This window comes from Drosophila simulans, chromosome 2L (assembly GCF_016746395.2).
Source record: "Drosophila simulans strain w501 chromosome 2L, Prin_Dsim_3.1, whole genome shotgun sequence".
In the NCBI taxonomy this organism is placed as follows: Eukaryota; Metazoa; Arthropoda; class Insecta; order Diptera; family Drosophilidae; genus Drosophila; species Drosophila simulans.
This window is the reverse complement of record NC_052520.2, coordinates 1309732-1329975: the sequence shown is the minus strand read 5'-3', so window position 1 is coordinate 1329975 and position 20244 is coordinate 1309732. Positions and strand designations below refer to the sequence as shown.

At 44.5% G+C, this 20244-nt stretch overlaps 1 protein-coding gene across 2 annotated transcripts in view; it reads right to left on the bottom strand.

The window, feature by feature from the left end:
- Nucleotides 1–336: 336 nt before the first annotated feature.
- LOC6730562 (roundabout homolog 2) overlaps nt 337–20244 on the bottom strand; it is a 39981-nt gene continuing 20073 nt past the window's right edge. Inside the window, exons 3-13 of one of the 2 annotated variants that reach the window (XR_006541694.1) lie at nt 16241–16343; nt 12129–12413; nt 11559–11699; nt 11366–11497; nt 9955–11259; nt 9745–9843; nt 9247–9487; nt 8675–8835; nt 7194–7467; nt 1807–4219; nt 337–536 (exon numbers count right to left, since the gene is read on the bottom strand). Coding sequence is in view for 1 of the 2 variants with exons in the window: in XM_039292958.2 (XP_039148892.1) it covers nt 3190–4219; nt 7194–7467; nt 8675–8835; nt 9247–9487; nt 9745–9843; nt 9955–11259; nt 11366–11497; nt 11559–11699; nt 12129–12413; nt 16241–16343 (3771 nt within the window). In the remaining variant the exon portion in view is untranslated. Of the gene's footprint in view, nt 4220–7193; nt 7468–8674; nt 8836–9246; nt 9488–9744; nt 9844–9954; nt 11260–11365; nt 11498–11558; nt 11700–12128; nt 12414–16240; nt 16344–20244 lie in introns of both variants that reach the window. The other variant, XM_039292958.2, reaches the window with a different exon arrangement.

The following is a 20244-nucleotide window of genomic DNA, read 5'->3' as shown; positions in this document are numbered from 1 at the left end:
CTCACACTCGACTGCCTAAACACAATCACATCAAAAATTCCAATCCTCACATCGCAGCTGCAATGTTTTTACGATGCATCAAATTGCGGAAACTATTTGTGCAAATATCGCTAATAAGGCAGCTATTTGTATTCACTCCCAGCGAGTTTTCTATTTCAGAAAGCGGAAATTACACCTAAGTTGGGAAAACCCTTACTGAAAATGAAAATATCCGAATCTCATTGTTAATACATTAACCAAGTACACTTTTACATTTCCAGCCAAGCCCCAAAAGTTATACATAATACTTACTGTAAGCCCACACACTGCCCCCGGCGAAATAATAACAACTTTCAATATGGAACTATTTACAAAATGCATTTAAATTTTATTCGCCGCATGTGTTACACACACAAGGGGCCGGAAAAGCGGGGAAAATCGAAGGGAAGTGAAAACTTTTAGTTGGCGCAATGGAAGCGAGCGTTTTGCAGCATTATCCTGTGTCATTGTCCTGTTCGCTTGTGTCCTCGGCTCAGATTGGACCGGGCAGCAGCTGGCTAAACAAATTGAGAATTGATTCTTTATAGACCATTAGTTTTGATTATACAATAGTTGGGCGGGGCGAGCTGAGTGGGCGTGGATGGACATGGTCCAAGGAAAGGTCCTCGGCTAGACGACATTCAATTGAACGCTTCAACGCCTATCGGGCAATTTGGTGCCAAAAATTATGAGGCTGCCACTGCTATAATAGTCCCACAATATATGGGACAGTCCGGAGAATGTGTGCTCCGTGCTCATGATAAATTCGGGCTTATTTATCGGCTGGCCAGTGGCAATGGCAATCGGTAGCCAGTGTTTCGGACACCAAGGCTATTTGTAGTTTAGGCCTGGCCAGTTGGCTGGGGATGCGATGTGCGTGGGTTGCGATGTGGAAATCGGGAAATGGGGATGTGGGGCTATGGGGAAACGGAGAAATTGGAGAAATTGGAGGGCATCCATTCGGGGTGTCGAAGCTAATGGTGTGGGCCTGGTCACTGATACATTATCCTGGGCATTTGGGCATCCAGTGCAGCTGGTGCTGCTCGAGCGGCAAAAGCTTAAAGTTCATCCAAGGGTAATAAGCCGGCAGTGCAGTTAAAGATCCGACTTTCCCAGGGAAATGTGAAGCAACTGGGGATTGGGTAGCTCTTCAAGGACGCTAGCCAAACTAAAGCTACGAGCAGTAGGAATTACTGTTTAAAACAATTACTTAAAATATTTTAAATGAAATAAATTATAGATTATTTTACTACTCATTAGCAGAATTTTAGGCTGTACTCTGCACTTCACCGCGCCATGGCGATAAAAAGTTGAAAAACATTACGCTTCATTTAATCAAATTGATATTCATTTCATTTGACTTCTTCCCATGCAAACATGAGTGCATTATTTTTTTAAAGCCTCGTTTGGTTTTAATTTCAAAGCGCTGGTCCATGGACAACAAAAACAGACATCATAAACTGTCAGCAACAATTTGCAACAAAGCTGGCAATTCAAAAACGAGCAATAAAAAATCAATGGCAAACAAAGCGAGACGGCAATCTAAAATAATTCTGTTTATCGTGAATTCGCAATTGCAAATGTTTTATTGAAATGCATGGGTTTCGGCGAAAAAGGACAATGCCTCATTAGGGAGCCCTGCATTAATGATTTTGTAGGACAAATTGGGATTTGGGTCTGGTGGGCAAAGTGCATAATTAATTAGCTGGTCGGTCGGCGGGGGAAATGCAACTCTACTCGAAAATCAGTGAAAAGTTTTGTGGGCAGGCCGCAGAATAGTTGGCTTACCTGAATTTTCCGCCCACAAACACGGCGAGCGAATGAATTCAAATCACAAAATCCATCGAATTGTCCAGCACCATGTAGGCACAACTGTGTCGCCGCCAAATTGTCCTTGCTGAAATGGAAAATTGGCGCACACATTAGAGCGCGTTTTCCCACAAAAAATTAGCGGTGCAGCTAAGTAGAAAGCGATTTGCAACTAAAATGGGCAGATTATCTAATTGGGAGGGCTAGTTTCCATCTAAATAAGGCCTTGACTATCAGTTATCAAAGCTACAAGCTTGTTACCAAATATATTACTTACCAATAATCTATTTAGATAATAAATTACGAATCAATCCGATCCTACCAATACGAAACGCACTGTACTTTGTCAGATACTGATTGCTTTTATATTTTTCTTTATTTTTAGTTTTCTCATTGCATAATTTATCAATTAATTGATTAGTTGAATTATTTTGTCTTTTTCCAGCTAAATCCCCCTATTTGCTGTAATCCTTGCACTTTCGCTTTTCTCTCTTGTCGGTTTTCCGATTTTAGCTATTCAAACTAAATCTAGTGTCAGTTAATTACATTTTAATGCTTTAATTACACGGTTTAAATGTAGGTTTAGTCATTCATTCTTGAATCGTTTATGATATTTTACATTTAACAGCCTTATTATTAGCATTTATTTAGCTTTGCGGGAGGTGAGTTTCAATACTTTCAACACACACAACTAACTTCATCGTGCTTTTCATGTAACTCTAAGTAATATTTTCGTTAGGGTTGGGTATTCTTCTTTTTTGGCTTCAACATTGGTTTCCTTATCTGTGGGAACACTTTCTGCAAAAGTTCGTAATGGTTTGCTGCAAACTTTTAAAGATTTCCATCGCTGTACTTACTTCAACTACGTCTGTGCTATTTGGGTTGGATTCTGGTTTCTTGTGTAAATTAGAGTTATTTTGCTTGCTCCAAATGCAATATTCTAAATGCTTTAGGGTTAAGGTTTTACATATATAGGATATAGTTAGGGGAGTTATATTTACAAGCCAATTACTTCGGGTGTTCTGTATCTCTTTACATACATTTCGTTGTTGATTCTGATTTGGGGACTTTCATCGGATGGTGGAAGTCTAATCGAGCTATGGGTGGGTAAATGAGGGTTATGGCGTTTATATATTGCTCTAGGGATAGCTAGATCAGCTGGAATCATATTATACTGGAGTTAAAAGGAAAGGTATTACACATTTCTTAGAGAAGTTCAACCCCCACCAAACCCTCACAACATTCCACAACCCAGCTTCCACCTGCCAACTGATATACGCCTACAACTTATCCTCTGGGAATCCTCTAGAATCCTCTAACTTATTGAGCACTTTTCGATTGACCCAAGCTTAAAGGTTGACTCTAGACATTGGCACTAGAGCCAAAACTACTCAGGAATTTGCTATCGCCAGCTAAGCTGTTTACACTAGCTAGGGACTTGGTGTTGTCACCTGATCCTGCCAGGAAGGGATGGTGCTGCTGCTGGTGCTTGAAGGACTGATAGGCATCCGAGCTGACGGCCGACCAGGTGCCGTCCTTGGCCTTCACGTAGAGGTGCTGCTTGCTGGGCTGCTTGCTGCCGAAATGATAATCCCCGGGAGCTGCGATCGAGGCACTGGAGGCCCAGTCGTTGAGCAGCTGGTTGGTGGAGTTGCAGAGGCCCAGTCCGGAGAAGTCTCCGCCCTCCGACGGAGGCCCGCCGGTCAGGAAGTCCATCTGCCCGTTGCTGGGAGCACCCACACTCGCATTCATGGTGTTCTGCCGCAGACCAGACTTGCCCAGTATATTGTTCTCGCTTTTGTAAAGCGTTTTGGGCTGCCGCTGGCGCCTCAAGGTGCCCGCTCCACCTCCACTGGCCATCTGGGCCGCCAAGGTGGTGTTGGCGTAGGCGCCCAGTCCCTGCTTCAGGGCGTTGCTGGCCAGGAGGAGCTGCTGCTGCTGGTTGAACGGGTTCGTCCGCTCCGGCTTGCCCTCCAGCTGATCCATTTTGTTCTCGGTTATGTTGATCTTCTTCACCTTGGCCGGCGAGTTCGTCAGGATGGCCGTGCTGGCCGTGGAGGTGGTCATCAGATTGGGCTGCTGCTGCTGCTGCTGCTTCGGCTCCAGGCATCCGTAGTGGGCGCTCGGTGGAGCGGAGTACATCCCGGTCGACTGGTAGTCATTGCCCTGGTGATTGTTGTTATTGCTGCCGCTGTTCTGGCTCGGCTTTGTCGCATAGCGGTTCTGGTAGAGCTTCACATTGGCCACCACATTGGTGGTGGCGTATGCCCCACAGCTGTCGTACAGGGAGGCCGACTGGCCACCACCACCCATCGGTGGTGCTCCATGGGTGGGGCTTTTGAATGTCGAGCAGGCGACTTCCGCGTAATCGGGCATATTCAGCGGCGATAGTCTGCAATTGGAGGGGATTGAAATCAGCAGTTAAAATTGATTCAGTGCAGACATGAATGTGAATGATAAATACACTGGGAAAAATAGGTAAGGTGTATAGAGTTTGTCGGAGAAGTAACTACAAAAGTGTCCAAGAGTTTGCAATAGTTCTAATGAGTCCAGATGCGAAACTCCTCCCCTGCAATCTTTGGTCACCTACCAAACTTAACATTAACAACATTTGAGGTTAAAATAAGTTGCTGTGTAAATAGGTTTATGCGGATTTATGTTTGTCTGGCGCTCACATCACCGATTTCATAAATCATTCGATGTTGTTGTTGATGGGAGGAAATTGCTTTTGTTAGGCACTGAATGCCACTCCGGAAATTGTGCCCGTCTCACACCTACTCATTAAAAATTTCGTTGCAATTTCCCTTTGAATGCCCCACCGCTTTGCCACTGCAATTTGGTTAAATATGGCAAATACAATACAAAATTCCCCCCATTAGCAATTCAACTTCGTAATTAGAGGGAGCTCCGCGTGGAAGGTACTGGAATTAAAATGGGCCAACGCCGGAAATGGAGGAGCTGCCAAAGAACGAGGAGCAACCAATTTGGGAGCGGAAAAAAGCAGGACTCCCATTCAAATCAAACTTTTATCCGTGCGAGTTCTCCTGCCAACACGAAAAATCAACGTTTGCGAGACAGAAAAGCGGGGAAAACTTTTTATTGCACAAATTTCTGCACACTAATTAGCTAATGAGATAATGCTTATCTATCGCTCTGCTCTTTCCAATGAGTTCTCGTAAAAATTTACTAAAATGTTTGAAATGCGGAGTGTGGCGCTGGAAAATGCGAAGAGTTTTCGCCATTTCATGGTGGTTCGGATTGTTTGGAAACAACTGGGGAGAAAGGAACTTGCATTAAATTCATCGCATTGAAGATGGACTCCACGCTTTCAAATGGTAATATCTAAAATATGTCAAAATCTACACCGTTAAAACTCGAGCCAATTAAATGTCACATTCCGGAGGACGCCTGAGAATATGTCAAGTAATTTGAATGGATCCATCCACCTATTAAACGGTGGCCTCAAGGACACGGGGGGAATATGGAAATATGCAGATGCGATGAGTTTGTGCTTCTTCCTCGAGGACTATCAATTTTTAATTGTTAATTTAGCGGTGAAAATTGCGTTTTCCGCGGGGTGGTTGTTAAGAACTCCTCGAATCAGACAACCCGCGAAAGAAATTAAATATTTTAATTGGAAATTTTGGGTAATGACGCACGTGTTTCGGCCAGGAACTTCTGGGGAGTGTTTATGTAAACAAGGAAAATAAAAGAAGATCCTGTTTTGGTATTCCAGCGCCTATGCTATACTTTTTACGACTTTACAGCGTTGTTAAAAGTGAGCAGTGGCGGCGGGAAAGTTCGGTTCCCAGGAATACAACGGAAAAATTGAAACGGAAATAATGAAAATCGCGTAACGGAAGTGGCAACGGCATTAGGGGGTGGCGCATTTTCCGAGGGGGGGAGGCTTTCTCGCTATGCGAGGGTGGTACGAATTGTTCCAAATTGTAAGTGAAGTGGAAGGAAAAGCGAGTGGTGGGTGGGGGGTTAAAGGTGGGCGGATATTTCACTCGAGGAACGCAGAAAGGAAGTCTAAACAAATAAATGCGTAAAATGCCGCAAATAAATACGCTAAAGTTTTCCGGCTTGAAAGAGTGGGACAGGTGTAAGGGGGAAGCGGGACAGCAATATGTCGCCAGCAGTTGCCACTTTTTTATTGCCCCTTGTTTGGATTTTGTTTTATTTTTTGCATTACTGCTTTGTTTTATTATTGTTGCCACAACGGTACATTAAGCTTAAAGAAACAGCAAGGAAACAAAAGAAAATTTGTTTTCCTATATAAATTCCTGAGCAAAGTGAAATGAAAATCAAAATGGAATGGGAAATACAAATGGACAGCCCGAATTAAAGCGCTCAAGGGAAAACCTTCATCGAAACTTTCACAGGATTTTCCCAGAAACATTTGACAAATTGTACTGAATTACTTGGCTGATAGTCACAATCTAAAATTGGGATCGAAAACTTTTAGAGTTCTCTAAACTCACCGACAGAATAATCTTACTTAGGATTTCTATGAATTGACAAATTTAAGGACCTTAAAGGACTTTATAAATAATAAATCCGAGGATTAGTTACATACTCAATTCCCTTTAAGTTAAACATGTTTTCTTTGCACATAACTTAAATAAAAGTAGGTTAAGAGTCCGTTCGACTGAAATGCATTTCCCAGATGGAAAATTCATTATCCTTTAAAGGAAACCCCCACAAAAATACAGAAAACAGGGAGATAAAACAGCCCCAGGAAATATGAACGAATTGCGTATATGGAAATTAAATAACGGCTGCATTGCTGCTCCTGCCAACGTAAACATTTCGTGGCGGAGTAAGTTACCATGGCCCAAAGTAAAACCCGTTCGAGTGTAACAATTTAATGGCGTTTGTTGTTGCTGCGGCGGTTTTCGGATGGAGCAGAGGGTTCAGTTCCTCCACTGCGAGGGTGGCTCGGCTTTGGCGGGGGAATCTTTATGGTGGCAGCGGTTGCAGCTCCACAAAATATCTTTTACGACCCGGCTCGTAAATAGTGGAATGGATCTTTTACTTACACCAAGTAGTCGGCTTCTACTACACGGAACAAAAAATATTCCACATCCCCATTTCTAGGAAGTTCATTGTAGGAAAGAGACACCTTGTAGCAGCAAGGATAATTGATCTTAAGTGTGAAGGGCTTGCCGTTGGTTACATAATAACTTCACATGCTTAACTAGTTTATTTTTTCAAAGTGCACACCCTTTCTTTGTACGCCACGAGCCTTTATCCTACATCCCTTTACCAATGCTCGCCAATTTTTTATTGTAATTAAACAGTCAGCGAGGCGTGGACAGGATATTAAGGCAACTTCCTGAGCAGATAAACAGTCGGAGACTCACCTCTCGTAATCGGGGAGCAGCGTGGGCTGTTGTCCTTGTTGGGCGGTGGCCTGTGCGTATCCCGGAAGTTGCTCCTTTGTCGAACACGAGCCCACTCCGCCAGGATTGCCGCCGCCCGCTGCCTGTCGCCAAACGCCGCTGGTGGGATCGATCCACAGGCCATGCCCACCCTGCCCAGCTGCGGCTGTCGAATTTGAGCCACCGGCACCGACGGCTCCGCCTCCATTTAGCGGCAATGTTGGAAACTTTCGCACGGTTCCGATTGCGTGATTGCCTGAAATAAAAAGTACATACGGGAGACTGAATACATCGAAATGGCTTCCATGTGGGGCTGGCAATGATTACGGCTCGTTAAAACTAAAATCGCCCAGCTTGTGCTGTAACGTGCAAATAATAAAAGACGGAAATTACTTTTTATATTCAATTGGCAAGAGCTCCTGCACGCCCTTCACCAACCTCACAGCAAATGCCCTGTAGTTCAGCTTAAGTAGATGGGTTGAGCGAGTAAGTTCGCATTTGATTTCTGAAACGACCTTTGGTCTTGATAATCTAGGTATCTATGTGCTTTCTATTCAGTCTATGAATCTGTTTGCAGTCAGTTAAGTCCTTAAGCATATTTTTCATTCCACTGCTTGAATGTCCTTAAATCTGTAGCTAAGTGTGTTTGTACCAGAATGTCCATAAGTTTGTCCGTATGTTACATGCTCTTACTTCATAGGGTATCCGCAGTTCCCCACTGTCAGCTAAAACGACTTGTTTTTCAACTATATTTAGAATTTCCCAGTCAGACAATTGATGTGATTTTCACGTGAGCATTTGTCGTTCTTATAAGCTATATAAACCCCCTTTCCCACGACTACCCACAAGACTCCCCGACTTCTGCTCCAGTTATCATGGCTTGTTTATCTTTTTATAGTCGGTTTAACCTTGGCGCTGTGGCTTACTGCCAAAGATTATTACCCTCGGTTTTGGTTCTCGAGTCTGCAGAATGTTATGAGTGCGTGTCTCGATGTCTGCAGTTATTGTGGCTTACAAAATGGCAACCTAATTGAGACCGGCCATAAATGCTCAGTCATAAATCATAGATTACGCAGAGGAGGAGCTGGAGCAAAACGCTTGCATGTCCCGGACTGGAATGGAGATGGTCCAATAAAAGTGGGGAGCATTTACAGATGAAGGAGCTCGGAGGTAGAATACTAGGGTTATAAATTCAGAATGCAAATTGTAGTCTATATATGAATATTTTCGTGATGCAAACGATACTTATGGCTGTGATCATAAATGTTGATTTAGAGTAAACACCGTTTTTAAGCCGCTTAAACCTTAAATACTATGACCATTATCCCGACTAAACATCCCCCATTTCGCGAGTAAATTAAACTTCAACTCACCCGTAAATCCTTACACAAAAAGAACAAGCTCCCCCCAAAAGAAGTGCACAAAAGGGAAATAAGTATAAATTTAAATTAAAGTTCACTCACCATGTAAACTGCCCAGCGAGGTCTGCTTGATAAATTGGTAGCGCTTGAATAGAACCAATGCGCCCAATAGAAACACAATTATGGCAATGATGGAGCCCAGCAGGACGATAAACCAGGTCTGCGTTAAAAAGTCATCGGCAATATCACGACTGATGGGGTATCTGCAATAGGCACACAATAAAGAACCCGGAATGAGAACGCTATCCAGGATGGAGCTCCGTACGTGCCGGGCGGAGGCTTAGTTTAATGGTCGCAAAAGTCGTTGGCCATTGTCGTTGGCCGTTAATGGATTGATGTGGACCCCGAAGCGACACTTGGCAGTCAAATGAGCAGCTCCACAATGCCCGATGCCCACAAAGCCCACACAAAAGGAAAATACACTTGTCGAAAATAAGGGTGTGAAATAAAAGTTTAACAAAATGTTTTAAAAATACCTCAAATTAGAGTAACTTATTATAAAATTAAATCAAAGATCTAGTGATTAGTCACGATATTATTTTGATTTATCTGTAACTTTTATGGAATGGTTTCGAGTAAAAAATATAGTTTTTCTCCCAGTGCAGCCCACTCACCTCGTGTAGCCAGTGTCCAGGGATTGGGTGCGTGCATCGATGCGGAGCACGGCGGGCTTGCTGAAGGGCCCGACTCCCACCCGCGTGGCAGCCGCCACTGCGATATAGTAGGTGACTCCTGTGGTGAGGTTGGCCAGGAGCAGGGTGGGCGTGGCCGCGTCTATGGTCATATTTTTGAATATCCGCGTCGTATTGTGCACGTCCAGGCCTTTGACGACCACATTGTAGCTGGTGAGGATGCCTGTGCCACGGGGATATTTGGGCGGTTGGACAGAGCAAATGAAATTAAATGTAAACAAAGAGCTGAGAATTCATCCGCAACGAGTGGATTTGGCCGAGCTATTTTCACAAAGCAACTGACCGGAGGTTCACATATGAGGGAATCGGAACAGGGCTTATCACATTTCTTGTTTGGTAACCCAAAACCGGCTATCATATCAAACTATTGTTCAAGATCCCTGCTCAGAAGCTTCTTTAACAATTCAAATATGTACTAACCGTTGCGAGTCCGATTTGGTTGTGGAGGTAGCCACTTCAAGAAGACCGAGGTGCGATTGAATTGGATGGCTTCCATGCCATAAGGCGGCGCCTCCGGAACTGCGAAAGAAGTTGAAGCCATGTTAATGCCAGCAGATTATTGATAAATCATGATAAATAATAATGAAATAGATTCAATGACGAGCAGAGGATGGCAAACTAGGTCCTTACCATCTTCCAAAGTTCTCATGCGTCGCGAGTTCGAGGGCTTGCCTACGATGCTCTTGTAAAATGGCACAAGAAAAAACTCGTACGTGGAGGCCTTCGCCAGTCCAGGCACCGTGCAGGAGCTCAGGCCCTGACCCTTGTTGAGCAGTGTAACCATTTTGTACTCGGAGGAGTGCAGCTCCCGGGCGTACAGATAGAAGCCCTCGATGTACTGACCACTGTCTATGTCCCAAGACAGTCGAGCGGTCGTCGAATCACTGGCATTGGCCTCCAGTAGCTCCACTACATCGTTGGCCTGCAGCAGGGTCTCCACATCGCTGAGGAGGAGCTGTGAGGTCCCGGTGCTTTCACTACCATCCCGCACGCCCACAAGTTTTCCCGCCGTAATGGGTTCCGAGATGGGGGAGGGTGGTGAGAAGCCCAGGGAGTTTTCCGCTCGAACAATGAACATGTACGCCGCTCCCTGTGTCAAACTCTCTACCGTGAAAATCGGCTCACTCAAACGCGATGCAATGGGTATCCAAGTCCTGCTCTGATTGGTGCAGTACATCTCCACACTATAGCCCAGGAACGACGATGCACCCGCCTTGTCACTGGTGGGCCAAACAATGGTCAGTGCCGAGGCAGTGGCGTTCAGAATTTTCGGTTGGCCCGGGGCACTGGGACACTTAGTCTGCTCCGGGGCTCTGTAGAACTTAATATTCGGATTGGTGGGCAACTCTATCCGGAGGAAACCACTCCAAGTGGACTTCCCTGCCCGCGAGCTGGCCACGCAGGTGTATAGGCCTTGATCCTGTTGGCGATCGAGGTCCGATATGATCAAGTCCCCAGACGTGGTAATGTTCAGCTTGGAACTGGGTTGCACTGGTATTCCATCGCGATACCAGGAAATAGTGGGACTGGGCAGACCGATGGCCTTGCACTGGAGTGTGGCCAGGGACTTGATGGGTAGGGTTTGATTAACCGGACCGGAGATTATGATCGGCGGTGGTCGGTCCTCTTGTGAGTCCAGGCTCAGCTGCACCCGTGAGGTAATGCTGGCCACCTCGTTCATGGCGTTGCACAGGATGACCAGATCCTTGTCCGTTCTTTGGAACCTGGTCAACGTGAGTATCGAGTGCCCTTCCTCGGTGTTGAGGCTGTGAAAGCGATCCAAGGGCGGGGCTCCCGGAAATATCAGCGTGCTGTTGTTCTTGATGGTCCAGAAGATGGTGGGCTTTGGGTTTCCTATAGCTCGACACTCGAAGGACGTGTCGGCGCCGAGTTCCACGGACTTGCTCGCTGGACGTTGGATGAATTTCGGGGGGGCTACAGTGTGAGTGCGGGGAAGGAGCAGGGGTAGACTAATTAGCTAAAGTGCCCAGCTAGCGGTTGTCTATAATCGGGTAATGGGATCTACCAAAAAAGAGCTTACCGTAAACAGTCAAAGTTCCCATCGCGGTGATGGCACCCACAACATTATCCGCCTCGCAACTGTACTCGCCTTCATCCGCAATGGTGACCCTCTCCAGTCTCAGACTGCGATCCTCCAGGACACTCACGCGATCTTTAAAATAACATTCTTTAAGCACCAACTCAATTAACAATCCCTTGTTTGTATGGCTTACCCAGTGGCATGTTGCCACCCGAGGCAGTGCGCAGCCACAGTACGTCCGGCATGGGGTCACCACCCACTCGACAGGGAAAGGTCACCGAGGCACCCTCCAAAACCGTTTGATCGTGCGGACCCCGGATGATGTACGGCTTGACTGCAATGGAAACAGCCAACGTGGGAAATGATAAGCGGCAATTTAATCAAAAAACCTCAAACCAATAAGACCGCTTTCTGCCACGCCGAACCCAACCCTAGTCACATTCCGGCAAATTGGACATGACACATTGATTGGAGGTGCTTGGATTGGGCGGTGGCCAAGGACCCTTTTCTAGTCCTTAACCCATGAGGGCACACGGGCTTTATAAGCCCACTAACAAGGAATGTAACGTATGGAACACAAATATAAATAAACTGAGAGCTTAACTTTAAGTTTCTGGATTATTTTAATCTTTTATATGGAACAAGTTATATAAATTATAAAAAAGTACTTAAAATAAATTTAATCTTAAAAACCATGTAAGCTTATCAACATTATTTTCTAAATTGTATAAAGAACACTTGATGAAAGGGGTTAATCGCTTACCGTGCACTTTGAGTGTGGCCAGCGAGGACTCGCGCACCCCGACAGGATTCTTGGCTATGCACTGGTACTGACCCTCGTCAGTCTGGCGGGCATCCTGGATGGCCAAATTGCCGCCGTCAACGATGCGTACTCGCTTCGAGCCCTCCAAATCCAATTTCTGGCCGCCCTTCTTCCAGGTGACTGTAGGCTCGGGGATTCCCCGAGGGGCGGCGCACTCGAGGAGGGCGGTATCGCCCTGGGCGATCCGTGTGTTCTGCGGCTCCAGGCGGAACTCATCGCGGAGAACTGGATGGCGGGATGAGAAGGTGGGCAAGTGGTTGAAAGATGAGCAAATGATTATTGCGGAGAGTGTGTGTGGCCTGGGCCATGTCCATTTGTTGGGGGTTATAAATTACCAGGGGGTTTTGCATGATAAATGCCCCACGTCGGTGTCTCTTTGTCCCTCCCGTTGCCTTGACCTCTGACCCCTGGCCATCCCTCTTTCTCAACGTGCGAGAAAGCCCGTGTTTGCGGCCTGACAGCAGAGATAAATCGTGGGTAAATGGCATAAATGTGATTTTTATGCGCCACAAGGAGGAGAGCGAGGGAATTCTGGGAAAGATGACCCTCTAATTTGTAAAAAATCCATCAGGGACAGCAATTTACTCGCAGCTTTTAGGCTAATTTAATAAGGTTCGATAGTCCAGCCGAAAAAAATTAGGAATTGATTGGGTTTTATCACTTATACAAATGTAAGTTTTATCTATATCTTTGTAAGCCTTCATGAATTTCACTATAGTTGAGATACTCCAACGTAATCACTTCTGCTTTAAAATGATTTCCATCCTCAAGATCTCTTTCATACTTTATTTGCCATTACTTTCGAGCATTTTTGTGCCACAATCATGGCAACTGCATTTATTCCCGGAACGCATTTCCGAGCTCTCTATTTTCCCCCTCCTTTTGCATAGTAAATCAGCGTATTATCAACATTTTGCTTCAGCAGTCGCAGATTTGGAGCGACAAAAGCGCAGAGCGGCAGGATAATTCGGCTGGTTCTGCCTCTTATCGTCCTTTGTCCTATGTCCTTTGAGAGCGTGGTCAGCGGGGAGCGGAGTAATCTGCACACACCTCAGAGCTCTATTTGTCCTGTGTGCATATCAGAGAAGGAAAGTTGGGGAACTGCGGTGCTGCGAGTATTTGTGCTTCTGGTGTAATAAATCAAGCAACTTTCAAGCACTTGAAAAGCGAAGCGAAGTGAATTTCTCCGCTTTTTTCGACTCTTCTCGTTTGCCCTCAAAAGCAACCTTTTGTGCAGCGAAAAAATATAGTATAGTATATGTATATATATGTGGGCTGGGAAATTCAACGAATAAATCCATAGCGAAAGCAGCTTTTACGTAAATTAAATTTCGCTCTTCCTTTATTTTCATTTTTTAATCTTCAAAGTGAATAAGCGAATTCTTTTACACATTTTTTCGGTTGAGATTCGTTTTTGCTTTGGTTTAGTTTGCCCGTCTTGGTTATGCAAAATGTGCTAAAACCATGACTGTTATTAAATTTAAAGTTGAAGCGCAATAAATCAGCCCGAATCAAAGAGGGGAGCCAACCTCAACCGACCCACGAGGCTCCATTAAAGTCGTGGCAAACTTTTGATAGAGCCCTGAAATATACCGGGATAAGGAAAAAAGGAAGCCCACACAGCGGGAAACACGCCAACCATCAATAAATTAATCAAAGTCATAATCAGTGTCAGGTTCAGTGCCACTGGGCAAAAGTTGTGTAGGCCTCGTCCTTGTCGGCTTCGAGTTTCCCGGGTCAGGGGTCAGGGGTTAAGGGGCCAATCGGAGCGGAAAAGCCTCGGCTCCAAAGGTGCAAATCGCTTCCAGCGGCCAATTCGGACAGCTGCTGATAATGAGTTAATAAATGACCGCTTATCTATATTTATCAGCCCGGTTCTGCTCACGGGAGATTTATGATTGGATGGATGCCCGAAATGGCAACTACTTCAAGTCGGCGACGTGATCAATTTAAGCTAATGAACACTCATTTCGGGCTTAATTGAGAAACACTAAGGCAGCCAAGTTATGTGATTTATTGTGTAATGATTTCTAAAGCAAAGTTTAGTTTTGCTTCAATGACCTTAACAAAACATTTCAAAGCCGCTTTAATAACATGCCCAGGAAAATATTGAAGGCCTCAACTTACTTCTCGTTTTGCTAGCTCATAATATATGTAATCCGACGCAGTAAAGGCCCTACCAAATTACAGATATGATTGCGAAACGCCGGAAATAATTCCCCTACAATTTTCTAATTCCTCACATTTAGCATGTGGCTCCTACCGCCGCCGCCCTCCCACACTTTCGTCCTGCAAAGGACTCCTTTTAATATCAGGTCAAAGGCTTCATGTGCGTTGACAGCCCTCAAAGCGAAATTGCGCTGACAACATCAAATGTATATACTTATGTGCCCACAATGTGCAACTTATGTTTACTATTGACAAACTCCCGGCCCCGGAAAAAAGCGTAGGAAAAGCCACGTGAACAAGGGCGCCCGCCTGCGAATTGAGGTCCTTTTTCTGGTTCTGCTCCTGCTCCCTATCCTTTTCCTTTGCCAGTTCGCTCTTTTATTGCCTAACCCAATCAATGTGAACGCCTCTTGCCTTCGCTTCACCCACACCGCAAGCCGCAATAACGACGTTTTAACCAAGCAAACAAATTTGACGTGCTTTTCGTGATTTACATGCAAATATTGAAAAATATTCCCCAAGGACATACCGCAAAAAGCAAACCCAACTCGGGCTGAGGCTAAACAGGACTCGAAAAGCAGGAAAGACACCAGCAAGAGAAGGGGCAATCCAGCACGAAGGCAAAATAAACTCCATACTGAGCAATATCGATTTTCATGTGGGAGGAGATCCGGGACATGACAGGCGGCCTGGGCGGACCGCCAGACAGACATCCAGGAATGAAAAGGCAGCGGCAAATAAAAGAAATATTAGCCAACAAAAGACAAAGTGGCGGTCTCAGCCACAATGGAGTGGGTGCCAAGTGGGTGGCATCGGTGGGTGGATAGGACCCACTACCCTCAATCACATTCACTACCAACTGTTAAGGAGAAAAATCTATGGACCCCATCTCAGAACCAAAATAACTACTATCTATAAAATACATGTTTTGAATAATATTGAATAATTAAAGATGTTATTAATTGATTTGTTTTTGCCCTGATATAATGTTCAACATGGCGTATGCTTTATTAATTTGAAGGCGCCATAATATATCCCAGAGAAAAATCATCTTGATAAAAAGGAAGTAGGAGGCTAGGGATCTATTTTAATTAAATCTCTCTTCTGTTTGGCCACGCATTAATCCATGACATAGGCCATCAAAATTCATCTCAGACCTGACCCAACTTGGAAATGGCTAACCACTCGCTTTTTGTTTTTGCATATGGTCCAATAAATCCAGCACTCACACACAGGAACACTTCACCCCCTCCCACCATTTTGGGCCATCAGACTGAGCTAAAAAGGCATCAGAAACGCAAAAAATAGCTGGCAAAAATAACCAAAAATAGAAGGGAAAAAAAGGAGGAAAAGCTGAAATGAAAACGGGTTAATGGAGGCGGCAATAGAGCGTGCCCAGAGAAAGAGACGGCCACCAGTGGGGGGAGGGAGATGGCAGGAGACCTCTGGCAAGACAAGTGGGTGCGTTCGAGCGGAAAACTTGTATACGCAGCAGCTCCACAGCTAGTTAGTTAAGTGGGCGGGTGATTTGGGCTGCTGGCTGGGAAAAGGGCAAAGCTGGCACGCCCCCACTGCCCCACCGCCACAACCAACAACAACATAAAGAACATCACCAGCAGCAGCAAAAATCAACATCAATTTAGAATATTAAAAACGCACACCACACGCTTCTAGAGAGGAGTTGATGCACAGAAAGAAAAATAGGTCTTCTTTGGAATTTGTTTAATTTTTGCACCAAAATAGCTACTTACTAATTTGAAGTTCCTTTGTTTTAGTATCATTTAGTCACTAATTTTAATCCCACACTAAATCGTAATCATGCAGTCATGTGTGTTTTTATCAGTGTATGGACATGGGGGGACTGTGGATTTGCGACGACTTACCCGCCACTTGCAACGTGGCGTTCCGACTCCTTGCCACGCCCAGTTCGTTCTTCGCCTCGCACCAGTAGATGCCCGCATCTGTTTCGCGACGTGAATTGACAACCTGCAAAAAGATGTGGATAAGAAACGATGGTGGCATTAGAATGAGTTAAGTACTGGAGACGAGCTGCGAAAAAAATGGTTTGCAGGGACCTTGAGAAAGGATCAAGAGCCAGGAGCAAGCTGTGGGTAATTTTAATTGAAATGAGCAGGTCATAGTAGTAAATGGAAAGGGATCCCGTTTGGGATACTTTGACTTTGCAACGCACTTTGATTTTCGCGGAATTATCCTTCTGAATTTTAAATATCAACCCTAAAAGATTCGTTACTTCGTTGATTACATTTAGTGTCTTTAGAATCCCCTTTATATTCTTTTTTAATTCAAAGGGTACTTTCAATTCGCCATTCCTCGTCAATCCGTTCCTATTTGTAATTTCACAAATGGCAACTGCGAAAGATACAACTCTGAGATACACCAGCCAGAACCCCTAAGACGTTGATTTGCTGGCTCTGCAGGCTCTCTGGAGCTCTGCTCCTTCAAGGGATGGGCTTCCGTCCGTCCGGCACATCCTTGAACCCCTTGGTTATTCGAGGCCATAAAACAGACGGCAATCTGTTGTCTGTTGCGCGTCTGCTGCCTTCAAGTGCTCAAATCATAAAATGTCTCTCGAGCAACTTTATAGTTACTACATCTCGTGGCACCCCTCGCCCTTCTGGGGGAGTCCTTCCCCCTTTGGGTTTGTTATCTACACTGTTTGTTTATTTGTTTTTCGGAGCACAAAAGAATTCCCCAACATGCGCTTAAAATTAAATGTCAAACTAAGTGTGTTTGTGTCCTCTCTGTGTGTGTGTGTGTTTGTGTGTGTGGCATATTTATCTGCTCCTTGCAGCAGGAGAAAATGAGAGGCAGCAGCGGCAACAAAGTTCGCACAATTTACACAACTTGTGCCTCATCCAAGTGAAATTAAGTGTTGCGCTAAGTGAAGATGACAAAAGGGTTCTTCAGCTGTATTATTCTTTCATTTAATCTTCCCTCGCCAGCTGTATACACACATGTCGTCAGCGAGTCCTTGGTCCTTAGTCCTGAATCCCGAGTCCTGAGCCGCGGGTGCGCTTTATAAAACAAATAAGTTGGAGCGCCTCGGGCTCCTCGATTGTCATACTTCATATGTGGCAAGAAAAAGCGAACAGAACAGCGACTAAAAACAGAAACAACAGAGGAAACAGCTCAAAGGCTGCAAGATTACGTAGCACAAAGTGCGAGCAGATACATTTACTAGGATATCCTTTGCTTACAGAGTCTTAAAGGATATTAAAGTGGTGTATGGTATGGGGACACTTAAAGAGGGAGAACTTTTATTAGTTTTCTGTACTTCTTTCCTTGCCTTCAAATCAGGTCAGTTTAAAGTCCACCTGAACTTTTCCTTTTACATAGCTTTGTCAACTTTGATAAACCAAGCAAGGAACTTAGCCAACTCAATCTAACCATTACCACTGACCCATTTCCATCATCAACTGCCGCGCTGAATATTCAGCATACGCAACGTGGTCCCGGGAAAGGTAAGCCGAAGCTAAGCTTATTAGCTGGGCACAGGGCGGATTCCTATTAAAAATTGAAATGAATTACTAGGGCGAGGCGCCACTAGGGCTTCCTCCCAGGAGCCGTGCTCACTATCCTTTCGAGGAGCTGGGGCACAAATCTCAAATAAAATTAAACAGTATTCGTTGCAATGGCAACCGTAGCAGCAGATGAAGAAAACGGAGTATATAAGAGTGACAGTAAGGGCTGGAAAGTACTTAAATTTAAATAAGAATTTCACTAGAAAATATATTATAAGTTGAAAAGGAAACCTTTAGACTTGTGAAGTTATTAGTGATTAACTCGACCCTATGCTGAAATTTACTTTAATTTACTTTATTATTTCCCAGCAACTATGGTTATGTAACGCACTGTCCTGACTTTCGTTTCGCTTTTCTGCTGCTGAAAATTTAATTTGGATTTGGCAAGTAACTGCCTTTGTGAGCCAAAAAAAAGGAGATTACAACAGGAAAGCGAAGAAAACATTGCCAGAAGTCACATAAATTTATTTATATCTTTAATGACTTGAGCCAGGCGATTCGCAGCGAATTGGTTGCTTGTATTTATTGTTGTTATTATTCCCCGCTTGTTGTTCCCTTTGTTGTTGTGCGTGCAAACATTGAAACTGATTTGACACCAAAGAGCAAAAAATAAAACAGCAGCAGCTGGGGAAAAATATTTGCCGTGTGCTACGTGCAACTTTTGTGGGGGGGAATCTCTTTTGCGGGGGGTTTTCGGGTGACAAGGGGGAGCTATAAAATATATTGGCTGTATCTGTGTGACTGCCACTGTACCTCTGTGTGTGTGTGAGTCTGCGAGAGGAGCGCGTTGAAAACACGCTTCCGTTTTAATTTAAAATACCCATAAATTTTCAAACATTTCATTTGGGAGCCATTCCCGTTTTCATGTTGCAACATTTCGTAATTGTCTGCTGCGTGTGCCAGAGGGGGATGGCCTATCTGTCGCCGTCTCCCTCGCACTCGCAGGCCTCCGTTTTTTACGAGGGGGAAGCCCCTCTAACTCTTGAGTGTTTTATAATTTGGTTTAAATTTTAAAGCTCGTGTAAAGTGCGACGTGTAAATGGTTTTAATTGAGCCCGAAACGAGTCTGAAACGAAATGGAATTAGCCAAATCTGCTTGTCGACTGAATGGGTATGGTTTTGGTTAAAACACTTTCACTTTTCAATTTGGAAAGCGGAAAAGTGAGAGCAATTCTCTGGTGGGGTTATAACATTACAATTTGGAGCATTGATAAAAAATTAATGGTAATGTTAAAAAGAGAACATAACTCATCTTGAAAGAAAGGTATAACAGAGTTATCAAATGGATACATATTCTCTTTTTAATTAATGCTTGCTCCTTATCCGATTACGATATAAGTAAATTAAAAACATGTCAATCAAAGTTCCGTATTCCAACTTCTGCAAAGCAGCAAAACTCCATTAAAAAAGTATTTTGAAAGCAAGTGTACTTCTTGTTTATTCCTTTTAATAAGTCTTGCATCATTCAGGCCTTAACCCCACTTCCCCGTTAATCTCCTCATTAAAAACCAGCCTTTTAACCTCAGCTCCCCCTTCCCTCTACTAATTTAATCATCCAGGGGAATTTCTTAAGCCCTGTTTTCCCCCTCAGCCCATTTCCCTTCCACCCATTCATTAAACGCGGCTCAAAAGCATTTTTCTCTCACACCTTCAGTTAATAAACAGCCCTGAGGCACAGGAAAGCAAAAAAAAAAGAGGAAAAAAGCACATGATGGAAAAATCGTCGCCCTGCTCATAAAAACATAACTCATACGCAGTGTTGCTCCCAACAACACTCAACTCGGCTCGAGTCCTGTATTTATTTATTTATGTGCATATATAGGGGAAGAGATTTTTATTTTATGGCCCCGCGAATGTGTCGAGCGTTTGTAAACTCATTAAAATGTGCTCACTGTACAGTGAAGTGCATAAAGTTATTTCCGCCCAAAAGGGAGGCATTAACTTTTGAGCCTCGACTGCTTTTTAATTACGCCCTTCTCGGGCAGCACCTCCAAAATGCAATCAGCCAGGATCCAAAGTCGCGCTTTGATTTATTCGCCCCCGCCCTCCGCCACCTGATTGCCTTTTTAAAGTTCCCTCTCAGTCTGGAAGCAAGGATAAGTAGTTCTTGGGCGGCAAGGAAACTATGGCCAAATGTGGCAGACATTTAAATAAACGTTAAGGGTGGACCAGAGAGAAGAGGGGTGGCAGCAGGCAGACGGATGTACGTACGTATATGTAAGTGCATGCTAGCACTTCAGAGTCAGACAGAGCAAATAGAAAGCTCGGGTAACTTTAGTCAAGGACGTGAAATGGAAGGATGTCTCTGCAGGCAGCGACATGGGAGATGCTAACCTTAAAGCTTA